This window comes from Paramisgurnus dabryanus, chromosome 20, assembly GCF_030506205.2.
Source record: "Paramisgurnus dabryanus chromosome 20, PD_genome_1.1, whole genome shotgun sequence".
In the NCBI taxonomy this organism is placed as follows: Eukaryota; Metazoa; Chordata; class Actinopteri; order Cypriniformes; family Cobitidae; genus Paramisgurnus; species Paramisgurnus dabryanus.
The window spans coordinates 34,913,294-34,941,210 of NC_133356.1; the positions used below are offsets into that span (position 1 = coordinate 34,913,294).

The 27,917-nt window shown below is 43.2% G+C and overlaps 2 protein-coding genes across 7 annotated transcripts in view; one reads left to right on the plus strand and one right to left on the minus strand.

Annotated features, from left to right (window-relative positions):
- The window catches only part of mlip (muscular LMNA-interacting protein), a 96,914-nt gene that overhangs the window by 45,013 nt on the left and 23,984 nt on the right, over positions 1 to 27,917 (minus strand). For 3 of the 6 annotated variants that reach the window (XM_065249338.1, XM_065249344.1, XM_065249372.1), the window contains exons 2-10: positions 25,072 to 25,194; positions 23,913 to 24,041; positions 21,603 to 23,267; positions 20,831 to 20,902; positions 20,317 to 20,397; positions 19,524 to 19,607; positions 19,386 to 19,445; positions 18,711 to 18,755; positions 17,853 to 17,897 (exon numbers count right to left, since the gene is read on the minus strand). In XM_065249338.1, the coding sequence (XP_065105410.1) occupies positions 17,853 to 17,897; positions 18,711 to 18,755; positions 19,386 to 19,445; positions 19,524 to 19,607; positions 20,317 to 20,397; positions 20,831 to 20,902; positions 21,603 to 23,267; positions 23,913 to 24,041; positions 25,072 to 25,194 (2,304 nt within the window). The remainder of the gene's footprint in view (positions 1 to 17,852; positions 17,898 to 18,710; positions 18,756 to 19,385; positions 19,446 to 19,523; positions 19,608 to 20,316; positions 20,398 to 20,830; positions 20,903 to 21,602; positions 23,268 to 23,912; positions 24,042 to 25,071; positions 25,195 to 27,917) is intronic. The other 3 variants (XM_065249365.1, XM_065249352.1, XM_065249359.1) reach the window with 3 other exon arrangements.
- Positions 5,629 to 10,883, plus strand: LOC135731362 (uncharacterized). Its single transcript, XM_065249334.2, has 5 exons — positions 5,629 to 5,763; positions 7,764 to 7,976; positions 8,477 to 9,553; positions 10,474 to 10,642; positions 10,730 to 10,883. Exons 2-5 carry the CDS (start codon positions 7,766 to 7,768, stop codon positions 10,863 to 10,865), a joined length of 1,593 nt encoding a protein of 530 aa, XP_065105406.1. The 5' UTR covers positions 5,629 to 5,763; positions 7,764 to 7,765; the 3' UTR covers positions 10,866 to 10,883.

Genomic DNA, 27,917 nt, shown 5'->3' on the forward strand with positions numbered 1-27,917 from the left:
TGGGGCTTCACTGCATACCTTAGCTGTCTTACAGGCGTACCAAGCAGAACTGCTTAAAGATTTAGATGCCGAGGCGGGGGGTACATCTGATTTATTTAAAGAGCTTCGTCGAGTCACTGATGTGTCACTCAGGGCGATTAAAGAAACTGCGAAAGCCGTGGGTAGATCGATGGGAGCTCTCGTAGCCACGGAACGCCATTTATGGCTTAATCTGTCCGAGCTTAAAACCTCAGATAGGGCTTTTCTCTTAGACGCGCCCGTTGCGCCCTCCGGTCTCTTCGGCGATGCCGTTAATACTGTCGTCGAGAGATTTGCGGAGGCTCGTAAGCAGTCGGCGGCGTTCGAACGCTATCTCCCCCGCCGTGCTCTTGATTATAGGGCTGCTGGGCGGGAGCAGCCATCGACATCATATAGAGCATCGCAAAAGCATAGTGTTGCCACTCGTGGTCCCCCTCAAAAAAACTGGGGTTCGGGCGGTCGCACTCAGACATCATCCAAGCAGAAAACAGACCTGAGGGCTGTTATTATGGCGAGGAAGGCGTCGGCTAAAAAGAAGTCCTGAGGGACATAGTGTCATATTTCCGAGGGCAGCCCCCAATCGGGGAGAGCCGGCAGTCACCTCACAACACGGTGCCCGTCTCTCCTCGATGCCCTCGGGATGCCAGTGTGTTAACCCCGCCGCAGTGTGTGTTTCGGGGCACAGCGGCTTCATATTCTTGTGTGCCTCGTGCGCGGGGCACGCAACACCTCTCTCCGAGGAGGGAGGCATTAATATCACCCAGGTTGAACCCTGCCAGTTTGGTTCAGGGCACCGGGAAAAGTTTAAGCAGTACACAAAAAGCCAGTCTCGAGAGGCTGGTCCCCCTTATAGAAAATTTGGCAGCGTGGAAACTCCTGCCAAACGTGTCTCAGTGGGTTCTGCAAATAATAGAAAAGGGCTACAAAATTCAGTTTTGCAACCAGCCACCCCAATTCAACGGCGTGTTATCTACCATAGTGGGTGCTGGGCAGACTCTAACAATGGAACAAGAAGTAAAAACTCTCTTGTGCAAGGAAGCCATAGAATGTGTTCCTCCTCACAACAGGGAGTCAGGGTTTTACAGCCGCTATTTCATAGTTCCAAAGAAAGACGGGGGGTTACGTCCGATTTTAGATCTACGTCATCTGAACCGGTCTGTTGCAAAACTAAAGTTCAAGATGTTAACTATAAAGCAGATCGTCACACAAATCAGATCCGAGGACTGGTTTGTGACGATAGATCTAAAAGACGCGTATTTTCACATATCTATCCTCCCGCAACACAGGAGATTCCTGAGGTTCGCCTTCGGGGGCGTGGCTTACCAATATCGGGTTCTCCCTTTCGGTCTATCTCTGTCACCCCGTACATTTACAAAGTGCATGGATGCAGCGCTGGCTCCATTACGACTCCGGGGCATCCGTGTCTTAAACTACATAGACGATTGGCTAATTTTAGCCCAATCAGAGAGTATGGCAGCGCAGCATCGAGATGCTGTGCTGACCCACATGAGAGAACTGGGGTTAAGGCTAAATGCAAAGAAAAGCATGCTCTCTCCAGTACAGAGGACAGCTTTTCTTGGCGTTATATGGGATTCAACGACAATGCAGGCACATCTGTCCCCTGCTCGTGTGGAATCCATTCTTTTGGCTGTAGGCAGAGTGAAGTTAGGCCAGTCACACACTGTAAAACAATTTCAGAGGTTGTTGGGGCTCATGGCAGCAGCGTCCAATATGATACCCCTTGGGCTGCTTCACATGAGACCGCTACAGTGGTGGCTCAAAACCAAAGGGTTTTCCCCGAGGGGCAACCCGTTCCGTCTGATCAAGGTCACGCGCAGATGTCTTCGTGCCTTAGATCTTTGGAAGAGACCATGGTTTCTCTCCCAAGGACTGATGTTGGGGGCTCAGTTCCGTCGAGTTACGCTGACAACGGATGCTTCCCTCACAGGCTGGGGAGCAACTATGGGGAGCCATCTGGCTCATGGATTATGGGGGGCCAGACAGCTCAGCTGGCACATAAATTGCCTAGAGATGATGGCAGTGTTCTACGCCCTGAGATGTTTCATCCCTCACCTGCGGGGCCATCACGTGTTAGTCCGGACAGACAACACGTCGGTAGTCGCGTACATCAACCACCAGGGGGGTTTGCGTTCACGCCCTTTGTACAAATTGGCGCGGCATATCCTTCTGTGGACACAGGGGAAGTTGCTGTCCCTCAGAGCAGTGTACATTCCCGGGTGTCTGAATCAGGGAGCAGACGTCCTGTCGAGACAGGGGCTGAGGCCCGGGGAGTGGAGGCTCCACCCTCAGGTGGTGGAGTCCATCTGGACGAGATTTTACCAGGCGGAAGTGGATCTGTTTGCGTCCAGAGAGACGACACACTGTCCGCTATGGTTTTCTCTCACACATCCAGCACCGCTGGGTCTGGATGCCATGGTTCAGCCATGGCCGAGGCTACGGCTGTACGCTTTTCCCCCGATCGCTCTGCTCCCGGGAGTTCTGGAAAGGGTTCGTCGCAACAACGTCCGCTTGTTGCTGGTTGCCCCACTCTGGCCGAACCGAATATGGTTCTCGGACCTGGTGTCCCTCCTCGACGGCTCACCTTGGGAAATACCCGTCAGGAGGGATCTCCTCTCTCTGGCGGGTGGCTCGATTCTTCACCCCCGCCCAGAGTTATGGAAACTGTGGGTCTGGCCACTGAGGGGGCCAGACTCATAGAATCTGGTCTCTCAGCTGAGGCTGCTGAGACCATTCTTCACTCCAGAGCTCCCTCCACGAGGAAGCTTTATGCCTTTAAATGGAGAGTCTTTACTTCCTGGTGCAGCAAACACCTGCATGACCCTGTGAACTGCCCAATTGGTACAGTCTTGGAGTTTCTGCAGGAAAAGTTCACAGCAGGGTTATCTCCTTCTACACTGAAGGTGTATGTGGCGGCCATCTCGGCTTACCATGTTCCTTTGGTTGGGCAATCCCTTGGGAGAGACCCGCTGGTGGTTCGCTTCCTTCGTGGCACTCGGAGGCTGAGGCCTGTAGTCCGACCCAGGGTCCCAGCATGGGACCTGGCCGTTGTGCTGGAAGGTCTGTCCTTGGCTCCGTTTGAGCCCATTGAGACCGTTCCAGTCAAGTTTGTGGCACTTAAGACAGTACTTCTGTTGGCAGTCACTTCTCTGAGGAGAGTGGGTGACCTTCAGGCCCTGTCGGTTTCCCCTACGTGCCTTGAATTCGCACCGGGGATGGTTAAGGCTTTCTTGTACCCAAGGCCCAGCTATGTGCCTAAGGTACCGACTAATGTGCCACGACCTGTCGTACTTCAGGCCCTCTGTCCTCCCCCATTTAGGGATAGGAATCAGGAAAAGCTTAACTTGGTGTGTCCAGTGCGAGCACTGGATGCCTATGTTCATAGATCTTCTTTGTGGAGGAGATCTGAGCAACTGTTTGTGTGCTTTGGCTCGCCCAAGAAAGGCCTGCCGGTGACCAAGCAGACACTCAGTAAGTGGATAGTTGAGGCTATCTCTCTGGCTTATGAGACCACTGGACGGCCTTCACCCATCGCCGTCAGGGCTCATTCTACTCGGGGTATGGCAGCCTCCAAGGCCTTGTGGCTAGGGGCTTCAATGCAGGATGTCTGTGATGCGGCAGGCTGGTCCTCTCCGCTCACATTCGTTCGGTTTTACGAGTTAGATGTTGGTGCTACGCCTGGAGCCCAGGTGCTCATGTCTTAAGCTGTGCGCGTTTTTACACACAGACAGGCATTTGGTAGTATGGTGTTTTGGTACATCGTTCCCATAGCGTAGCTTCGGCGACGCAGCTCGAGTTCCCTCGAAGGGGAACGTCTCGGGTTACGAATGTAACCATTGTTCCCCGAGAAGGGAACGAGACGCTGCGTCTCCCTGCCATACTCCCTGCATCCCTGTCTCGCCTTGCTTCGGCACAATCTAGCTGAAGTTGGCTTGCCGGGTGCTCTTTTTATAGCTTCCTGGTTCCCACGTCACCCGCCTATGACGTGTCACTTGACCATTGGACTGATTTGACATACGTGCTTCAGACGCAATCACGCAGAGGGCGTTCCCATAGCGTAGCTTCGGCGACGCAGCGTCTCGTTCCCTTCTCGGGGAACAATGGTTACATTCGTAACCCGAGACGTTTTGTATTGCCCTCACAGTGAAGTTAAATATAGCTTGAAATGTTGAATTGCAATTTCTGTGGAAAGTCAGTGAAGACAATCAAAGGTTATGTTCTTCATTGCAAACTGCATCGAAATGAACCACATTGTTTATTTAAGTGTTGTGGTGCCGGTTGCGGTAGGGCATTTGTCAGATATGGAGCATTTAAGGCACATTTCTACCGCAAGCATAACGTACCTGCTGCCCCTGTTAGTGTTAGGGCTGTTGTTAATACTTATAAATGCCAAGTTGCATTGTGTGAACACCAATGTCAAGAGATCAAGGATCTGTTAACACACTTGAAGGAACATATTGCTGAAGGATGTGCAGTAGGTTGTCCAGTGACTGGATGCAAAGGTGTTTTCAATATCAAATCTTCATTTACATCTCACATGTCGCGGAAACACAGAGATTTTTCAGACTGCAGTATCAGTGACTTGTACAGAGAATCTGCATCTCAGTCATCGGTTGCAACTGTTGTAACTGAATCAGATAGCTTTGGCCCTCAAGTGAATGAGGTAGAGACAGATGAAGGTGATATGGATATAGCAGAAAATTTTAGTGATCTTTTTCTCAGAAATGTCAGTTTGTTTTACTTAAAATTACAGGGGCAGTTTATGCTACCTGCTTCGACCATTCAGAATATTGTTGAGGAGATGCAAAACATTCACGACTTGGGTCAGACATATACTTTGAGTAAACTTAGTTCATTGTTAAAAAATGAGACACCATTGTCAGATGAGGACATCACCAAAGTTTGTGAGTCTGTTAAAGGTTTCGATCTGTTTTCTGCATGTCATACAGGGCCGATGAGGACAGCATACTCAAGAACGCAGTCTTTCAAAAAAATGTTCAACTTTATTGAGCCTAAGAAATTGTTTTTAGGAAGAGATGAGAATCGGAGAGACAGGTTTGCCTATTATGTTCCAGTGAGGGAGACTTTAAAATGTTTGTTAGAGTCTGATCTATGGTTGAGTTGTGTATCAGGAGCGCACTCGACTGAGACTTCTGTGGATGTTCTAAGTGACATTAGTGATGGTCAAATATTTAAGAGCAAAGATTTTTTTGTGCAAAACCCATCCTGTTTAAAGTTAGTGCTATACCAGGATGCCTTTGAAGTTGTAAATCCTCTAGGCTCTGCAAAGACCAAACATAAAGTATTAGCTGTTTATGTGTCTGTTGCTAATCTGCCACTTCATGTACGGTCTGACACAGACCACATGTCACTTGTTTTATTGTGCAGAGAGAAAGATTTCAAAGAATTTGGCCATGCTAAGGTGTTCTCTGAATTTCTACGCGACTTGAAGGAATTGGAGGAGAATGGGATAGTGACATCTCATGAAACGGTAGTCAGAGGGACCTTGTATTGCATTGCTGGCGATAATTTGGGCTCGCATTGCATTGGGGGTTTTTCTGAAAATTTCAGTTGTTCTCAATATTTTTGTCGGTACTGTCTCATAACTCGATCTGAATTTCAGGGTGATGATCCAAATCTGTGTGGACCAGAGCGCACCATTGAGAAGTACGATTCTGCCATTGAGCGCCTCCAGACTGAAGATACATCAGAAGGAGTGAAGTTCAGGTCAGTTTTCAACTCTTTAAATTACTTCCATGTTTGTCAGCCAGGTCTGCCACCTTGTCTAGGCCATGACATCTTTGAGGGCATTTTGTCCTATGATGTTGCACTGTGTCTTAAGTATTTCGTAAAGACAAATAAATGGTTCACTTACTCCACTCTGAATCGGCGCATTAATCAGTTCAAATACTGTGCATCTGATGCTTCTACAAAGCCGTGTACAGTCAAGCCTCTAGCAAAGAAACTGTCAGGACAGGCCATACAGAACTGGAATTTTCTGAGGCTGCTGCCCCTTTTAATTGGTGACCTAGTGAAAGACACAGCTGATGATGTTTGGCAGTTGATTCTGCAGCTAAAAGACATTGTGGACATGGTATGCGCTCAGAAAATCTCTGTGCCTCAGGTTGCATTTCTTGATGTTCTAATTCAAGAATATTTAGAGTCAAGAAAAGCTCTGTTCCCAAACACTAAGCTGAAACCCAAGTATCATTATTTACGTCATTATCCGGCACTCATTTTGAAATTTGGCCCTTTGATCAGACTCTGGACGATGAGATTCGAGAGCAAGCACAGTTATTTCAAGACATGTGCAAGGAATTTAAAGAATTTCAAAAACCTCTGCTTTACTCTCTCCGAAAGACATCAAATGCTGCAGGCTTACCTCTCAGCAGGATCACTTGGCCAAGTTGTCCTGCAAGTCAAAGACAGTTCACCATTTTACCTGGAACTCTACAGTCAAGCCATTCAAGATGCAGTCAGACAGTTTGGCTTCACTGATATTGACACACAGGTCACAGTAGAAATGTCTTATAAGGGAACATTGTACAAAAAAGGACAATTCCTTGTGACTGGTAATATGGCTAACGTGGAGTTTGGTGAACTAATGCTTATTTTGATGAAAAATGACACTATTCATTTTATTGTGTCAGTGTACAGTGCTGAGTAGGGCTGAACGATGTGAGGAAAAGTTGCGATGTGCGATGACATTGTTTAATGTTGCGATGACGATGTGAGTTGCGATAAATATATATAGTTTTTTTTTCATGTTTTAGGGGCCATTCACATGTCGCGCCTAAAACACGTGGAAAACACTAGACACGTAGGTTATTGTCACATGAACTGCACGCTGCGCTTGTGTCATTCTGAAAAGTTAAAATGTTTTTGAAATACCTGGAAAAACGAGCGTGTCGCGACCGCGGCGCTCCAAGAGCACACATACATTTGAAATAATGAACTTGAGCGCGCAATAAACGCAATATGAGAATCACCGCTTCCACAGTACCTGTGTTTGCGGCGTCATCTCTCCTAAATCCAAAATAATTCCATGATATAGCTGAAGTGCTGTTCATTTTCACCACAAGGTCTTCGTCTGACAACACATTTTCCTCACTCTTCTCTCCTTCCTCTGCCATAGTTTTTGCTAACAGGCACAGCGTCGCAACTGACACCTCCCAAATCAATCTGAGCGTAGCTGACTTGGGGGTTCCCCTGATTGGCCTCATAGCATGAACGCGCAAACCATCGCTGCGTCCGAAACCGCCTACTTCCATAATATATAGTAGGCAAAGTAGTGCTTTTTGCATACTATATAGTATGGTAGTAGGCGATTTCGGACGCAGCACATGTCTTCAGGACTAAACGTGATAGGTCAAACGTTTATTACATGCGCTTACTGTTTTCCCTTCATTCATCGCGTCAAGGCTGTCTGTTGCGATGTGTTCATCGCGTGAGTTCATATCGCGATGACGATGAAAATTCGATGTATCGTTCAGCCCTAGTGCTGAGTTCTTAGCTCATTTCCATATGTACTCCATTAAAAAGGACAATGAAAGGATGCACTGTCTGAACATCATTGACTTAATTGATTTCTATCCATTGCCATCTTACCAGAAGGATGGATATCAATTGGTTCCATTGAAACACAGTGTGCTGTCACAATAATGAATGCCTGTCTATGGTCTTTCATTCTTATGTAAACTGAACTTAATTCACTTTTTCATTCTTAGAAATGGATATTTCAGCGCAAAACAATATCAGAAGTTCCATTACTAAGGTGTTGCCAGACCTCCCAGACCCAATTCTAAACCTTGTGGAGGAGACACTACAATCATTGGGGGTTGAGACCACTGAGGATTTTCACTTTTTACAGGAGGCTGATCTTGCATCAGTTTTACGACCAATACAAGCGAGAAGATTGGTTGCTGCATGGAAACAAACCAGTAAGTACAAATCAACAGAATTTACTTGAACATATATCAATGGTTCAAACACCATTTGTTCATTTGATGTTCAGTTGAATACCAAACATTAGTTTTTATGCTCACAGAAAAAAAAACATATTGAAAAATGAGCACAGGAGCAAATTTGATTTTGATTTTGAAAACTGCTGCCTTATGCCAATGACGCTGGTGACTTTGGACAGACCACCATGTATACTTCACATACCGTAATTTCCCAACTATAAGCCACAATTTCTACACAAAATTTGCAAAAAATCTATATCTCTGCGGCTTATACACATTACGTTTCAATCATCTTCCATCATATTCTCGTCAGAACAGTGAGCATATTCTATGATAGAAATTTTATATCTTCTCCAGGCAGAAGATTTTCATCTGTTTGATATTTCATTTGCAATTCTGAATATCAAATGAACTAATGGTACACATACCACCAATCAGTTTAATACATCTTTATTTTCATTATTTTTGTTCTACAGTTCAGAGCCCTGAAACCCACAGCCAGTCAGCCGTCAGTCCTTCAGTCTCACCTCTCACGTCTTCTAACTCCACTCACTCCTCACTCTCACCTTGCACCTCACCCAGCAATCTGATTAGAACTGCAGATTGGGTTGACAGCTTTCAGATTCCATGGGGAACATTTCCTGAAGACTTGATGCAGTGCTTGGAGAGAGGGAAAAGGCCAAGCCCACGTTTACGGCGTGAAATGATCCGGATTGTTGTCTCTGCAATGATGAACACTTGTGCATCTCCAAGTAAACTAGAGTCTACAGAAGTTGCCAAAAAAATTGTTGCCAAGTATCCACAGTCCCTAAAAGATGTCATAGAAGGTGAGGTAGTGGGAGCAGGATATCACTCACTAGTCAAACAGCTACAAGCCCGCATTGACAACGTGAAGCGGCCTTCAGCACCAAGGATTAAGAGGCGTAAACCGGAAACGGGTGACTCAGACACAGATGAAATCCCAGCTGAGCAAAGGGCAGTTGTTCAGGACACATATGGCTGCATAAAGTGGAATTTGAAGTTCATGCCAGTCAGTGAGACATTGGAAAGCCAACAGGAGAAGAAGGATAAAATGAAGATGCTTCGTGAACAGCATACTTTCAGTCCAGAAGAGGTAAAAGCCCTTATGAAGTGCACTTACTACTCCCAACGTCAAGCAATAAACACAGGAACAGATCTCCAACACCTAATAGAAGAATGGCCTTTTTTATTTGAAGAAATTGGGATGACCGTCCATTTCCTAGAGCTCACAGGACTACCACTTAAGGATACTTTTCTCAATAGTGTTGAAAAAAAGGGAAAACGGCTTTTGAACTTTATGACAACTGTCTGTGCAGACAAGAACAAACGGGTCTTGGAGACTGTAATAAAGCTGAAATTTCTGAGAGGGCCGTTGGAGGGCAGCTCAGGTGACATCAAGGATATGGTGCTGCTTATTCTCTCCTACTTCAATGAAAAAGAGGAGCACCTCTTCCACTACGTAGAGGAGACATGCCTGGCAAATGAAGTCCACGTGGAAAGCTTGCCTGTGACCCCTTGCATCATTGTATGTGGTAAGTTTATTCCAGTTTACTGAAGGGGTCTGTATGGACATGTTGCATAAAATGCACGGTCAAGTTTAAAGTGTAACTCGCACCAAAATGCATCCTGGGGTGCTGTTCTGAATGTACTCCAGTCAAACTTTTGTTTAAAAGCATAATTATGTCCGAAGTGCCACTTTTAAGGTTGTCCCTGTTGTTGTTTTCAGGTCAAATGGCTTTTTGAATGGGGAATCTTAGGGACACTACTATTTTGATACATGATCGCATCAAAATCCCTATTTTAAAAACACTAAGAAGGCTCAACACAACATGAAACTTTGAAGTATCATCAGTGTCTCTACACACGAACTTGAGCATTGAGAACATTGTTAGTGTACACATACTTTACTAAAAAGAAATTCGAACAACTTACTTGGTTTTTATCCTGGCCGCCAACTTGCCAGTCAAAAAGTGAGTTGTTCAAAACCTTTCTTTTTAGTAAACTCTTTGTACACCAACAATGTTTTCAATGCTCGAGTTCCTGTGTACAGACACTGATGATACTTCAATCAAAGTTTCATGTTGTGTCGAGCCATCTTAGTGTTTTAAAAATCGTGATTTTGAAGCAATCATGTATCGAAATAGTAGTGCCCGTACTATTCCCATTCAAAAGGAGATTTGACTAGAAACGACAATATGGAGAAGCTTAAAAGTGGCACTTCGGACGTATTTATGCTTTTAACCGAACGTTTGACTCGTGTACAATCACAAAAACACCCATCTTGGCAAGAGTTACGCTTTAAAAATGCTAGTCATATTTTGTACTGAGAAAGTAAAAGATCATGTAATGTGATTCACTTAAACAGTCTGCTCTGTTCTGTTATTGTGCATCATTCAAAACATTTTGTATTTGCACTATTGAATGGTAATAGCTGATGTGCTGTTCTTTGCAGGAACCTGCTGCTATGGTGCAAGGCAGTTCATGCTCAGCATAGACTGCAAGATTGTGAACGACCAAATCTCCAACTTCACCACTGCCATCTGCTTGATGTTTGGTAGCTACTACTGCCTGAACATCCACTATCCAGTAGATCTGGGATCCACCCTTGAGTTCCTTCAGAGGTAAAGTGTGTGTATGCACATTGTTTCTTTTTATTTACACATTTAAAACAAATCACTATATTAATTTATATGTTTGTGTTCACAAAGGTGTTTCTTCAACATCAACCCTGAGAGGGGCACAAAAGTTGAAACAAAGAAGAACAAGAAGCAGCTGACAGTAAACCCGAGAGTCCTCACCCTCATCGCAGATCTCGCTGATCATGAGTGGAGAGAGACAAATTAAACTGTGATATACATTTTGATTGCCTACCTCTATTATTTTGAAAATGGAAAATTTTATTTTTTAAATTTGCAAATTTTGATTTTAGTTAATGTAAGTTTTACATGAGTGAAGTGCAACGGATTTTAAAGTAAATTGGAATACTGTACTTTTAAGATGTGTTTGTGATCGTGATTTTTCATAATACAGTTTCAAGTGTAAGTGCGGAGTAATTTTAACCCAGGGTATTTTTTCAGCATGACAACAGGTCGACCAGCCCTTCAAGAGACATATTTCGTTGATCATAGTTTGACTGTCTTCGGTGCTAACAGCTCAAACAGCACTAACATTGCAGTGCTAAGGGTGGTGCGCCAAACTAATCAAAATCGCATCATTAAACTGATCAATGAAATCTGTCTCTCAAAGGGCTGGGTTGAAATTACTCTGGACTTATACTTTAAGTTCGTTATTTTTGTAATTGTACAACACAAACAGTTTGTTAAGTGTATACCACCAGTTTGTTTTTATTAGATGGAATGACTAAATCCTCAAAAAAAAACAACTGTGCAAATGTTATATTACAGTTCTGAAGTCAGTTTTTTCAATTACTATGCTGGAATTAGATTTTCTGAACATTCTCCAGACTCTAACCAACAACTTTAAGAAAATTAGAGGTATTAAAAATAGCATTATTCAAAACAAATGCAAAAGCCATGTCTTAGTTTGTATGTTTAAGTGTGGCTTGATTAATGGGAACTTTGTGTTTTGTTGTATTCCCTTTGAAAATTCAGTAGCTGTGTGTGATAAAAATAATGCCAGCAAACTGTATGTTCTCATGTGTTCTACTGTATTTTATGCGGTGATATTCTGGCAACCACAGCTGCCAGAAATTTACTGTAGATCAAACTGCAATAAAATACTGTGATATATGATACAGTTGTGATGTGTTTTTCATAGTGAAAGAATGTAATGGGTTTAACAGAATATGTGGTATTTCACATTAGTTTACTGTAAACAGCTTCACATTATTGATATTGTTTAGCAGTAAAATAATGTGATAGATGATACAGTTGTGATGTTTTTTTTCATAGTGAAAGACTGTAATGGGGTTTACATAATATATTTTGTTTTTCACAGTAGTTTCTCGTTAACAGCTTCACATTATTGATGTTTTTTAGCAGGAAATTACCTTAAACAAGTTTACAGTATATTTGTTTTTAATAGTAATTTACCTTAAAAACAGCTGTTTTAAACTCTGAAATTTACAGCTGGGAAAAAAGCTTACTGTAATGTCCTTTACATTGTCACCGTATTTTTAACAGTGAAGTTCTGGCAACCACAGCTGCCAGTATTTTACCGTAAATTTTACAGATTTTTTTTTACAGTGTATTGCTGTGTTTAAAGACCACAATAACAACAACCTGCTGTCCTTAATTTAACACATACTTTTTACAGGGTGATTGATGTGTAGTCATTATTTAGCAATGCACTTGAGATGATTTCCCATTAAGAAAACAAAGCATGACTGAACCATAAGCATATTTTTTTTCTGTTTAATTAGTAACCACAAATGCATGATGGTCTCACCATAATAGCCATGGTATTTTATTTTTAGTTAAACATGTCACTTAATCTGCTAATAACATGATTACTACACTAATTAAACCATGGTTTTATTTTCCTTATTGTGATAACTGTAATTGCTCAAAATGGATATGAAATGAGATTTGTGCCTTATGCTAAATATATTACTCAGATTGTAATATTATAATGTTTTCTTCAGAACTGTATCTGACCCTTATTACTGGCTTTGTGGTCACATGTCAATTAATTAAAAATATGTTATTAAGAACTGTACAATCAGGGGCGTCGGACTGGGGGTAAAACCAGTTCTGATTACCAGGGCCCTTGAAGAGTCTGGAATACATTATGGGGGTGGGGCATGGGAGCCCAGCAGGACTGCCTACTATGCATACGGCCCAAGATGTTGTGCAAAGCCCCTGTGTACAATATACCTACACTTTGCTGTAAAATATACAGTTAAGAAAACTTCGCGGTTACGGATGTAACCCTCGTTCCCTGAAGGAGGGAACGGAGACGTCACGTCGTGACCGACGAATTGGGAACTTGCTTAGAGAGACCAATCTGCTTCGATATACTACTAAAACGCCAATGAACTTGGCATTGAGGTATTTGCATAATGCTGGCGCCGCCCCGCCAGGTGCGTATATAAGCCGCAGGTGCAGAATACGAAATTAGCTTCTTTTCGCTGAGAAAGCCCGAAAAATGTGACCGGCCAAAACCCCACTTGGAGCTGACCTCTTCCAGTGTCTGCAAAAAAGCCCTCCGGTTCCATTTAAGGAGATGGAGAATAGGATTAAGGCAGAAGGACGGGCGCTAGATGTTCCTTTAACCCCACAGTAATGCCAGCGACTGGGCAGCACTCTATCTGAGCGGGATAGGAACGCTGCGGAAGCCACCGCCCCGTTAAGGGCTAAAGGTGGGCGAAGACAACCGTAGTTGAGAAGGACAGCCGTGGCTGTGTAAGCAAAGCAGTGCTCTGCTGAGGGAAACGTGGGCTAGTAGGATTAACCCCACGGAAAAATACTCACAAAGGAACCCCGCTTAGGGGACACAAAGTGGATGCCCGAGCCCAACACATAGGTTCGCGAGGATACAGCTAGTGAGAGGCTGACAGCCAATGCTCCGCAACATCAGCTGCCAAGGCAGCGGAGGAGGGACAAATCAAACCATTACGCATTTCGGTCTTAAAGGCCTTCCATACTGACACTTACTGTGAAGCACCAGTCGGAGGCTGCAAGCCGACGTGCGAGTCTGTTCTCCGTGCTCCTCCTGATGAGGAAAGAACATGAGAGGAGACAGGCTCAATACGAACACTGTAAAATCTAATTAACGTATTAGGTGTCGCCCAACCAGCAGCTCTGCAGATGTCTGTTAACGAAGAACCAATAGCGAGAGCCCAAGATGAGGCAACACTCCTAGTGGAGTGAGCTCTCAAATTAAATGGACAAGGAATGCCCTGCAGATTATAAGCCAGGGCGATAGTATTAACTATCCAATGAGACATCCTCTGCTTAGTGACAGCTTTCTCTGCTGAACACCATAACAGACAAAGAGCTGGTCTGAAGTCCTGAGGCTTTGCGTGCGATCCACGTAGAGTCGCAGTGCGTGTACGGGGCACAACAAAGCCATGGTTGGGTCTGCCTCCTCCGGGGGCAGCGCTTGCAAGCTCACCACCTGATCTCTGAAGGGAGTGGTGGGAACTTTGGGCACGTAGCCTGGCCTGGGTCTAAGTGTTACGCTCGAGACAGCAGGACTAAACTGAAGGCACGAAACATCAATGGAGAATGCATGTAGGTCCCCTACTCTCTTTACGGAGGCCAATGCTAGCAGGGTCAGAGTTTTTATTGATAAAAACTTAAGACTCGCAGACTGCAGAGGCTCGAATGGGGGTCCCTGCAGGGCTTTCAGCACCATGGACAGGTCCCAAGGAAGAATAGAGGGAGGGCACAAAGGGTTCAGGTTTGCCTCTTAAAAACCTAATAACTAAATCATGCTGGCCGACCAATCTACCGTTTATTAAAGAGTGATGTGCAGATATAGCGGCGATATCAACTTTAGTGGTGGAGGGTGACAGCCTATGCTCCAACCGGTGTTGAAGATAAGAGAGCATGATATTAACGGGGCATTCTTGGGGGTCCTCGCGTTGCGAAGAGCACCAGGTGACAAACAGGTTCCATTTGAGCGTGTAAGCCTGTCTAGTAGACGGCGCTTGCGCTGCAGAGATGGGGTTAGATATCGCTTGCGATAAATCACCACAACCTACCGCCCACTCAGCGACCATACATGGAGATCCCACAGGTCGGGGCGCGGGTGCCATAACGTGCCCCCTCCTTGAAAAAGAAGTTCCTTCCTCAGGGGAATCCGCCAGGAAGGGGCTGTCGAGAGGAGCATCAGTTCTGGAAACCAACTCCTGGTCGTCCAGTAAGGCGTGACCAGAAGAAGGCTCTCCTCGTCCTGTCTGACCTTGCACAGCGTCTGTGCGATTAAGCTCACTGGAGGGAATGCGTATTTGCGCATCCGTGCGGCCAGCTGTGTGCCAACGCATCCACACTGAGGCTGCCCTTGGTTAGTGAATAAAACAGGCGACAATGGGTATTGTCCGGCGACGCAAACACATCTATCTGCGCACGACCGAACTTCTTCCAAATTAGCTGAACCGTCTGGGGGTGGAGTCGCCATTCGCCGGTGCACGCAGCTCGGGAAAGCGCGTCTGCCGCTGTATTGAGCGAATCCGGGATGTAAATGGCACGAAGGGACCTCAGAAGCTTCTGACTCCAAAAGGAGGAGATGACGAGCGAGATGCGACAGGTGACGAGAGTGCAAACCACCTTGACGGTTGATATACGCAACAGTCGCAGTGTTGTCGGTGTGTACTAGTACATCCTTCCCTCGCAGCTCCATAGCGAAGCGCACAAGTCCCAGATATACAGCCCACAACTCGCGGCAATTGATATGCCAGTGCAGCTGGGGTGCTGTCCACACCCCTGAAGCTGCAAGCCCGTCGTACGTGGCTCCCCAGCCCATGTCGGACGCATCTGTGTGGACAACAGCATGCCGAGAGACCTGTCTCATGGGCACACCGGCCCTGAGAAACGCGGGGTCTGACCACGGGGGGAATGTTAGGTGACACGCAGGTGCAATGGTTACACAGTGGATGCTGGCGCGCCACACTCTCCTCGGGATTCAATCGTGAAGCCAACGCTGAAGCAGTCTCATATGGAGCAGACCGAGCGGTGTCACAGCCGCGGCTGGTGCCATATGCCCCAGGAGCTTTTGAAATTGTTTCAGCGGGACCGCGTTCTTCCCTCAAATGAATCAAGGCAAGTCAGAATTGACTGGACGCGCGCTTCTGTTAAACGCGCCGATAAATCGATTGAGTCCAGTTCCATACCGAGAAAAGAGATCCTCTGCGTGGGGCAGAGTTTGCTCTTCTTCCAGTTGACCCGAAGACCCAAACGGGCAAGATGCAGAAGCGTTAAATCTCTGTGGTCGCAAAGCGTCCGCCGAGAATGCGCTATTATAAGCCAATCGTCGATGTAAGCTAGAATGCGAACGCCGCTCTCTCTCAGGGGTTTTAACGCAACTTCCACTACTTTCGTGAACACACGGGGAGAGAGAGACAGCCCGAAAGGTAAAACTTTGTACTGATATGCCCGCCCCTCGAACGCAAAGCGGAGAAATGGCCTGTGACGAAGGAGAATGGACACATGAAAGTACGCGTCTTTCAGGTCTATTGCTGCAAACCAATCTTGGGGGCAAATCGATTTAAATATTTGCTTCGGCGTTAATATCCTGAAGGATCTCTTCTGAAGAGCTCTGTTCAGAATGTGTAAATCCAAGAACGGTCGTAGCCCACCGCCTTTTTTGGGTACTATGAAATACGGGCTGTAAAACCCTGACCTAATCTCGGTTGGAGGGACCGGCTCGATCGCGTCCTTCGCCAGCAGGACATCCACTTCTGCACGCAGTACATGTGGATCGGACGCTTTCACCGTGGTGAAACGAAAAACGCCCGAGAATTTGGGTTTGTGCCGGCTGAATTGTATTTCATAACCGAGGCGGACCGTGCGTAAAACCCAACGAGACGGGCTGGGAAGCTGAAACCAAGCACCCAGAGACCGCACGAGAGGAATTAATGGCACGTCCGGTGTACCAGCGGTGGGGCAGCGGAGCGGGACAGGTGGGACTGCCGGTGCGTGTGCCGTGAGAACACAAATATGTACAGTGTGTGTGTGTGTGACACTGACCTGAACCCGCTGAGGGTGATGGTCGTCTGGTCTCCTGAGTGGAGAGCGCAGACTCCGGTGAGGGTGATGGTCGTCTGGTCTCCTCAGCGGAGAGCGCAGACTCCGAGAAACACCCACTGGCGATAGAGGAGAGGGAGGATGAGCATGTGAATGCCCGCTCACGTCTCTCTTGATCCTCTGGAGACCTGGAGACGGGGCAGCCGGTGCTGGAGGGCAAGATGCGGTTCGCTTGTGCCAGGGCATGTTCTGAGCGATCACTTCCGTCTGCTTCTGAGCTGCGGAGAATTGCTCGCCGAAGATGCCGGTCTGGGACACTGGAGCATCCAGGAACTTATTCTTGTCAGAATCCGACATGTCCGCTAGACACAGCCAGAGGTGGCATTCTTGGACCACCAGCGTGGACATGGCATGACCAATCGCCTGCGCTGTCACCTTCGTAGCACAGAGAGCCAGATCAGTGGCGGTGTCCTCCCTCGTGCAGATCCCTCAAGGCCTTGGCTTGGTGAACCTGCAGCAACGCCATGGCATGGAGTGCTGAAGCTGCCTCTCCACATGCCTGGTGGGCAGCGGCTGTTAAACCATACAACTGTCTGCAAGCACGGGAGGGGAGGGTTGGGCGGTCTTTCCAGGAGGCAGCTGTGGCCAGACACAGCTGCATCGCGACCCCCCGCTCCACCAGAGGGATCCCCGTGTAACCCTTAGCGGCTCCGCTGGTGAGGGAGGTGAGGGGGAGGATTCTGCACCTGCGGCTTATATACGCACCTGGCGGGGTGGGGCTGCGCCAGCATTATGCAAATACCTCAATGCCAAGTTCATTGCCGTTTTATTAGTATATCGAGGCAGATTAGTCTCTCTAAGCGAGTTCCCAATTCGTCGGTCACGACGTGACGTAGTAGTGACAGACTGAAAGGGAACATAAAATATAATGTTTTATGGGATTTCTCACTGTTTTAAACTATAAAATTGTTTACTGTATTTTTATAGATGTTTTCTGGCAGCCACAGCTGACAGTTTTTACAGGAAACCCTGCACATCAAAACCCCGCCTACAATGTCAGAACGTGCTGCCTATAACCCTCACACCAATGCTATTATTTATATGTTGAAAAACATAAATACATTGCTAAATCAACATTTTTGAATGTTTGCATATTAAGTAATTCATAAAATGAATTGCATACCAGAGTTTTAGCAGTAAATGCAGAAGTTTGAAGCTGAGGATTTGCCTAGGAGAACAAATAGGTTGCTTTAGGCAAGACATCAATAAGTCATCAAAAATGAAATGCACATAAATATATTAAACTGAATACTTCCTGCAGCATTAAATGACAGTGTATAGGTTTGCCTTTAGGTAAGAATTACTATCAGCAGTTTTGACAGAACTACTATAATTGTGTATTTAATTGTCTCTTAATTATGAAATAATTCATCAAATCTTTCATTTGGACACTTTAATTAACATTATTTAAGTCAGTGCTGAGTCTATGATATTCTGTTAAATTTCTTTTTCTGACTTAAATGGAAAAGCTAAAAACAAGTGGCTTTTCAAAGTCTGTGATTTGTGTGACAAGAAAATTTGCTACAATTGTCCAAGTGTAAAAATCCATTTCAGCTCAAATCTCAGAATGTAAACAATGTCTGAACTATTATTAAAAGTAAATTATTCAGAAGAGGTCAGAAAAGGTATGAAAGGATCTGAAAATTTTTGAATATACAATAATCATGGCATAAACAATGCAAAGCAGAAAGATGTAACAATTTTTGCATTATAACTTAGATTTATTATAAGTTAAACCTCAGTAAATCTGATTATTAACTGGATCATTGCAGAGGATACGCGGTTTGGAGAATGGAAGTTATCCAGTCAAGGAAACGTCTAAAATGTGCAGTGTTAAGGGTGCCTGCAGGAAGATTACTAAGGTGCCTTTTACTGAGATGTTCTACTTATCCTCAGGGACACTTCATTTCTGTGTACCTTCTCAGTACACAAGTCTGAGCGTAAAATATTAACAAAGATAAATAATTGTCGGAACACTCACATATTTTGTTTCCCTTCCCAACGGTTTTGGAGATGGCGATGATGTCTGTGGATTTAGAAATTCAGAGTAAAAGAGTAAGAATATGTGAGGAAAGAATGAGAAACCTGCCCGATTTCAAAGCAGCCCATAAAGTGAATGTAATCAAACAATTCTAAGATGTCGCAATTACAGGCCAGATATGAACAGCAGGGGCTTAATTCCCAGTGGAACTTGGCTAAAGTTCATCTCTATTAGCCAGAATAAATGACTGAAATCATGTCACTTTTGTGCTACCTAAGTTACCTCGGAGCTTAAGCAGAGGGGGCCAACTTTATTTTTAATGATATTTGTGAAGGCTAGATGGGGAGGTGAATTTATCCAACTGTTGTTGTGCATCATTTATAATAACAGTATCCAGATTTCTTTTAGGAATGTAAATACAGTTTTGTTTGCTTCTCACGGTCCTTAAGTTTGGGCAAAACAGATATCCATTTGTTGTTACTTGCCACATTCGGTGTATCTATTAACTGTGCAATTCATTTGAAAATGATAACACTGATTAGATAATACATACAAAAAAGGAATATTATTTTCTAGACAAACAATATAAATAATGTCTTGATTGAAAACAATTCAGTTGTAGATAATCACACTAAAGCTGAGAGAAACCACAGCTTCTGCTCAGTAATCACGTACCCAAGGTGCCTCTGCTGCCGTAGACCACTCAGTGGCTTTTTTCACATGGTGCGATTGATGCTGGAAAAGATTTGATTAAAGCATGACATTTTTTTGCAATCATGGAAAATAATGACTCTAATAATGGTGGCAGCTTACTTCTTGAATGGGGTCTTCTAGAACTTCGTCAATGGTGGCATACAATTCTGCAGACTGCTGACGTAGCTGTGCTGGAGAACACATCTGCATAGAGAGATGGCCAGTTCATATGTTGGTGGTCATTTTATATAACATCCTTAATATTTTGAAGTATTACTATGCCGAAAGGGCATTTTTCATTGTGATTGGATTAACGCAGGTATTTGGAACACATTCTACTCTGTATTTTCACATTTCCTATTACATTTCCTTGTCACTGTCATTGTTAAAAACAATATAAATGATATAAGAAGGGTATACAGTAAGCATATAGTATTGTAGGTTTATATATCACTCGTTATTCCTTTGGCGTAGCTGATTATTGTAAGCAGTCTAGACTCTTGTTACATTGTGTACAGGTGTGAGATAACTTATGTGTTTTGTTGTCATTGTAGAGTTGTATTGGTCTATTTCAAATGAGTTTGTTCAGTCTGTTTCTAACCTTATGAAGTGTGCCCCCCCATGAAAACAAAAAGTCCCCCTTCTGTATGTCCTGCGGCCGGATGCATAAACATAGCCGTGAAGTTAAGACTAAAAAGTCATAAAAATGAGTCAGACTAACTTGCAATTAGTTAGGTCTAATCAGTCGTTTTATTTGGATTTGAATAAGACCAATCTAGCTTTCTATGTAACATACTTTAAACCGTTATGATCAGTCTTGGAAAAAAAACATGACTAACTAGACTAGTCTTAGAAGTTTATGCAACCGGCCACTGGTGACAACCCTGTTGCTATATACTGTGGTCTCAATTACCTCTGAATGTGGGTCCTCCCACGCATAGCTGTTCGCTAGGCTGAAGGAAGCCTCATTTTTGTTGACATCATCATCTATGGCCTTCAGAAGAAAAATGACAAATGAATATGTTGTTGACATACTCTACAAAGTCCCAACCTTAACATGTGAGGTGGCTGGACAGATCAACCAAATTCTGAATGCTCTTGAATCAGTTCAATTTAGAACTCAATTTTTTTTGATTATTTCGAATTTGTCCAGTATATTGTAAACTTTTCTAATGCCTATCTAATGGTCATTCATTCACCTACTAAAAAGCAACCACTTACAAGCAATTCTATTCTGCTGTCCGTCAAGGAAGAAATCAATGATTCGATTTAACCCTCTTTCATTAGCACCACATGACCCTCTTTAGCGACAATAAAAGTAAATTGAATCTAAAGAATTGTAATGTAATGGCTATATAATGGCTGATATTGAGTGAACAGGATTCATTTTTGTACCCTAAATAAGAGCCATTGTTAAGAATAATTACCTGCTGTTCCTGAAGTAGCGTATTTGTAGGAATAGCGGCGAGTGCCTTATAAGTGGATTTGATCTTGTATTTCTATAATAGGAAAGAGTGCTTGATAAGTTAGTTTCATAGGAGTCAAAAGTGAAACTGAATAACACAACATCTGCATAATGCACAAGCAATGGGGAGTAAAAGTCATTCATGATATTGTCAAGCATCACAAAATAATTGCTTTTTTATGTTAATGAAACAGGATAGGGTTTGCACTGTAAATTAAGTAACTATGCATAGTTTTGGATAATTTACAAATGAACAGACCTTTATATAAGTTGACTATTTTATATATAATTATTATTATGATTATCTGCTTTAGCACACATTGTGTAACACTTCATATTAAAACACAAGCAGCTAAAACAGCTCAATTATATGCTTAAGTTCAGCTATTTCAGCTCTCCAACTATTAACAACTAAACTTGCTTTCTGTTGTGTTTGTCAACACTTGTCACTCAATGACAAGATCTGCCTAAATAACCTAGCAAAATGTCTACAAAAGACTCCAAACATGCACATTTTGTCCAATCCAAAATTACAAACCAACATTAAACATGCAACATTACAAACTTGCCCTTTTCCAAAATGTACTGCTCTTGCGTGAGTAAGATGCATATAATTTTTTTACAGTGATGTGTAAGGGCAATGGGAATGCATGTCATTTATACTGGAGCAAAACAGCGAATGCCATTGCACTCACAGTAGCATACATGTATTGACAAAAGGGCATGCTCTGTACCTTTCTATTTTTACCATCTGTGCAGTCTGATGTGCTACTCCATAAGGAAGGAGAGGGTGATGAACAGAGAGAGTATGAGGGTGAAGCAGAGAGCGTGCGGCTTGGGACTGCTGGGGAACGTGTGCAGCGCTCAGGGGTGGAGGAGTACAGTTGGGCAGAGGGATAAGCAGGAGAGGTTGACGGGGTATAGGACAGACAGGTGAGACCTACAGGTCTGGGAGAGGGAGACAGTCTAAATGCTGGGGATGACAGGCATACTCTTTCAACATCACTTTTGCAGCCATTTTGGTGGAGGGTATCTGATTTGTTCGTTGTGTTTCTTAAATCCAAGGGTGAAGAGTTATCGTGTGATTCGCGTGATTTCGGAGTTGGAAAGAAGGAAGTTTCAAATGAACTACGAGCCGGTTTTGATGAGTAGCTGACAAAATGGTCAGATGAACTTCCTTTGTCTTTTAGAGATAGCTCAGCAGAGAGATCAGATGACTGCTGTCCCTGGTTTAGTGTTAAAAAATCTTTTTCAGACAAAGTGTGTGATTTTAGGTCATCACTAAAAATGGATGAGGCCAAAGACTTATTAGGATCCACAGAAGCAATGCGATCCCATGACATTAATGGAGGCTGGTCAGAGCTGTAACAGGGCAAAGTGTTCGATTTAGGAGACAAAGACCTCGTGTGGGAAAAGGAGGTACAAGAGAGAGGGCCAGGAACTGTAGGTAAACAATTGTCCTTGTGTCCTGGTTTTCTTGAAGTCAAATGACTGCATTCTGTAGGTAAGGCAATGCTACTATTCCCAGCAACATGTCGGCAAGAGATAAGTCTTTCTAGTGATTTTGGCGGCTCTTTGTCAGGTGCACTGGCTAATGATGTTATTGTCAGAGAACTGTGGTCAGGCAGATTCTGGCAAGACTCTCTGCAGGGTCTATCTACAGAGGAACAAGTCTTTGCTTTGGACACATTTATGGGTGCAACAGCAGAAGCAGCTGAACATGCTAAACAGGATGACATGCTAAATGAAGAGATAGGCCAGCAGGGCGTGTAGGGTCTCTGAAAAGCAGAGGACAGGACAGGCAGGCGACCTTTCCGGAGGATGGCTGTCAGCAGGGAGAGTTGGGTTGGTGGGGGCCTGTGTCTGGCTCGGGGCGACAATGGACAAGGTGAGGTTGTTCGACTGTCACAAGAGGGTGTTCCACAAGTGGATGACATCTGCAGCAAGCTGGAACCCGGAGCCAAGGCATGCCGCTTAATTCTCATCACTGAGGGTGTGAAGGCCCCTGATCTTACAGAAGAACATGGGGAGAGAGTTCGACTTAGTAGGGCAGGAGAAGCATCACCTGACAACATGTGAAGTGCTGACCAACTCCTCTCTTTGTCCCAGCCCTCAGAGAGAATAGACTCCTTAGAGGAAGCAGGGGAGGTGAATAAGTCAACAGAGCTGACAGGGCTAAGCACCTCCTCTCTTTGGGATGGGCTATTTAAAACCAGACCAGGCCTGAACTCAGCACCCATCGAAGTGTTATGAAAGCTTAGATGAGAAATCCCATGGTATTTGTTATCAATGGTTTCCATGGGGACAGGGCTAGGCTTAGGAGTTATGCTATCAGATTCAACATAAGGCCCAGCTAGCTTGGTGGGTGAGTTAGGTTGTAAAGAGTCAGTTGGCTGTATCTGAGAAAAAAAGAAAACAATGAAAGAACAATTAACATTACTGGAGCAACAATTCCACATCTCATCATTGATTGATAATAAATTATGCAGTGTTAATGGGGAAGTAGCTCATACAAAGTAGATACAATATTGATTCAGGCCTTACACCATGAAATGAATGTAAAAGGTGAAATGTGTTATATGTGTGCCACAGAAGAAAATCATTTTGTGTGGTGTCACTGGCGGCACAGAAATGACATGCAATAAACATTCCCATCCAAAGCTCTGTAAAAGCAGTTTTCTAGTGTGATGGCCCTAATGTGTCTGGTTTCACTAACAGGGGACCACAAACTCTTTTGATGAACAAATGAGACTCATTACCATGATGAATCCAATTAAAGCAATTTAAGTTATTAAATAGTCATTGCAGCACAACCTAAATAATTAAATGAGGATTGAGCCATGGATTTTTAAACTTGCTCTTAACAAACAGTCCTTCCTCCCTCGTTGCTACAAAAACTTGCTTTCATACTATTAGATCTACAAATATGTTTGTCATCACACATATTAAATGCAATTGTGACACTCTTGAAAAAATTAAGCAGTGAATTTACAGACAATAGTGGATCAGTTCTTGCACTGACAGTACAAACCAAAAATATTCACCTCACTTTGAATCGCCATCTTAAACGTTTCTCCAAGCTCTTCCTCCTCATGGTCTTGGTTGTAAACATTAGTTTTGTAGATGCTTGTATCAGTCTTGCTTAATTCGGAATCCCCTGGCTCTTGTGAAATCTGACATTGAAATAGGAAATGTTACAAGCTACACCAGATCTAAAACATCAGCTGTCCCACAGCAGGCCTCAACTATGGCTATTGCCAGATCCTAAGCATCCCGACTATGAGAGAGCCGGTGACTGCATTTATACATTATGTGTATCTGCACAGAATGTTTCATCCTTCATGTCTTTTAACCAGAAGACCATGTACATAAGGGATCTATCACTCACATGGAAGTACACATGCAGACTGTTTATGGCCTTCAGTAAATGCCTTTTACATCTGAGCAGTACGCAGTCACATGGGTAATTTTCTCTGCCAAGAGACTCACTGATTTCAGTCACTGAAATTTAAGTCTGCCTTTTAGGTTTGTGCAAGTGGATTAACACATACAAAAATGAAAAATCTGTCATTCTGTCTTCTGAACCTTGAGAGCTTTGTCTGAGCAACAGACCGCACTGTGGGAATTACACATGCAACAACCAACAGTGTTTTGCCTGTAATGATATTGAGCCTGATGTTGTGCCATTTTAGAAGCCAATACAAATGTTATAATTACATTTTCCTGTTAATGGCTTTCTTTAAAGCTATTTTGATGTCAATCTACTTTTTATTTTAAAGCAATTTTGGTTTTGAAAAAAGTCTAATAGTTGTTCAAACACGTCCCAGGCTAAAACAAGGCAAAATGTGGTCTGTCAGTGAAAATGTAATATACGTCTAACCACAGCCCAAAATTAAATAAAAAATGTAATAAATAGATTGAAACCAAACCAGACTTTGTTTACATAAAGGAATGTCATACATTATTTTGGAAAAAACGACATGTAACCAAATTGAAATTTATTTTGGCTAAAAGTGGGTTGCTCAAGCAGACTATATATTTAACCTATATGGTGAAATGACGGCTTGCTGGGAATGGTGAGTGAATTAAGTGATTTGTGAATCATTTTCTTTTAGATCTGATGGCATTTTTATGTCCATCTAACTGGGTGCTAAAATTAAATTAAATTAAATAACAGGAGCTGAATGCTTCTGAAGTCCACACCTTTGGTTTGCTGCTCTGGAGTACCTTTGTCCAGGTTGGTATAGCTCGGTTCTCAACAGGCAATCTTTTCAGAAGCGGCACAAAGGAAAATGACTTAAGCTTTGTTGCAAATACAGTAGTGACCTGTGATATAGACAAATAAAGTGATTATATTATACACAAAATATAAATAAAACAAAGCACATGAAAATGAAACAACAAAGAGTCATCAAACTTTTCTCAGCTGCAACAAATCATAGTCCTGGATCTAAATTAGTGTAGAAACGATGGTAATGTACTGTTAGTGGACCTCACATTGATAAGAGAATCAAAATGGCATGCTAATGTCTGCTTTGGGTTAATGGAAATTTAAAACAAGGAGCGGTGGATTTTTTTCATCATAGGGTGGTTGCACTGTCCAAACACCTTGCAAAAGTGGATTTTGCATAATAGGTGCCCCTTAATATTGCTGTGATTTTTACATTTGGAACTTTGAAGGTTAAGTAAAGGATAACCCTGCTGGAAAAACCAGCATACCAGCAAGACCAGCAGTGAACACCAGCTAAACCAGCACCAAACCAGCATCAGCACCAGCTAAACCAGCACTAGCAGCAGCATCCCATGCTGGTCATACCAGCAATAGCATAATTCCCATGCTGGTTTGATGCTGTTTTTTCAGCGGGAAAATAGCAAGTTAGCATATTTTAACCCTATTTAGCATGAAGCTAGTATCATTTAGGATAAAGCTAGCATAATTTAGAATGAAGCTACTATTATTTAGCATGAAGCTAATACGAATTACCTAAACCGGACATGGTTAAACATTATGCTAGCATGATTTAGTATAAAGCTAACATAATTTACCATAATGTTTACATGATTTAACACAAATCTAACATGATTTAATATAAAGCTAGCATGATTTAGCATGATGCTAACATAATTTACCATGTTGCTAACATGGGCTCCATCCGAAATCACTAAAATGCTGAAGGCAGCATTCCACTGTAGGAAGGCATCAATGCACATCCGAATCCAATGTTTGCTTTACTTCCTGACTCCTTACCATCATCGCCTTGTCCCACAATTTTATGCGTGGGTATGAGCGAGAATGTGATTTGAAGAGCCTCCGGAAAGCGACTGGATAACAAATTTTGTATAAATAAAGTTATATTTTTACTTTGTATACCTTTTTTATCACATTTCTAGCGAGAAATTAGTATTTCAGTTTTTAAATATTAGTTATCACAAAGGCACATTATTCATGTTTATATTTCAAAAATAATACTATTACAAAAATAATTCTATTAATATGAAGCTAGCATGATGTTAGCATGATACCGCTAAGGTGATCATATACCCAAAGGTTGCTTGCCAGTCTGATTGATATAAACCAATGGCCACGTCTCTACAATATTCTGATGCAGAGATATAGGTTTTGTTAAACTGTGGCTAGGGTCCTCTCTTTGGTTGTTAGGGAGTGCTAGGGAGCTGCCAGTGATTATATTGTATAGGCTGCTTGCCGATATGAATTTTATAAACCAACCCCCATGTCTCTGACATTTAGATTAAAAAAATATAACTGTTTAATAGTAGCTTAATTAATAATAGCTTAATAGTTCTGTGATGATCCTGAGAAACTGATTAGAGGCATGAGTAAAATGAGCCCCCTTGCCTGAATGACACAGTGATACAAATATATTCATCTTGGTTACTAAAGGGGCTCAAAATGGTTGCTAGGGTGAGCTTACATCCCGTTTTGAGGTATGTTTTTACAGAACCTTAAAGCAACAACCTCATCACAAAGTAGTAACCCGTCGGAGCCGATGGTGTAGTAGTGGACAGTGCTCTGACATGGTGCAAACGCGTTCCTTTGCCGATCCCATACCCCTCTCTACACCCCGTACTTTCCTGTCCCCTTTCAATTACTACTGTCTTTCAATATAGACAATATGGCCCAAAAATATTTTTAAAAAATGTAGTTACCCACATGTTTCTATGACCCATCAAAGTTCGTCATAAAATTTGTTATACAGTATGATTTTTCGGCAGATTTTTCACTCACTGTGCAAACATTTTGTATATGAAGTCATACCATTCACCTGACTTCACAAAACTTTTTAAAATCATGCCATCCTTCTAAGTTTAACCACTATGGAATTTGAGAAAGAAAACAACCAATCTCCAACTTTTTCTCAGCCCCCTGAAACTTTCAATCGCTTAGCAGCAGCATCACCTCCAATTATACCTTCTAGTCCATAAACAAGTGTGGGACATAGACATATGTTCCACAGTAAATATCCCCATTCCAAAACGCGACAACAAATAAGGCAGGAAACATTTTCTTCTTTAAAAATATAAACATACAATATATCAAATAAAAGAACAGACACTCAAAAATATCAAATTTCTTTGGCAGGGAAGCGTTTTTCCTTAATTGACGAGATAACTCGTCAATGGCAATTGCAGGGCTAATTGCAGGCTTTTACACACCTGCTCATTCTGCGGCAAAGCCCACACAAAAACTCCTGTCCCCACAATCCAACCACAACAACAGATTGATCAGCAAAGCACCTCAGCACTTCCATTAAAGTAAAAGCCTTTAGCCACAGCACTCAAATAATCACAAAAGTGAATTTGTTGACTTTCTCATTAACAGGTTCACATACTTTCCACTTTCATCAACATCTTCTCTGAATTTGGCGTCCCACTATAAAAGCAGAAAACCTCTGTACCTTGCACCTCCAAGTTCTTAAGTATCAAACTTAGGTATTGGAATTCCTTTCAAGCATGTCTGCCATCTACAAAAAATTATTGCATCTTACTACTTCTTTCCAACTTTCTATATTAGCAGACAGATGCCACCT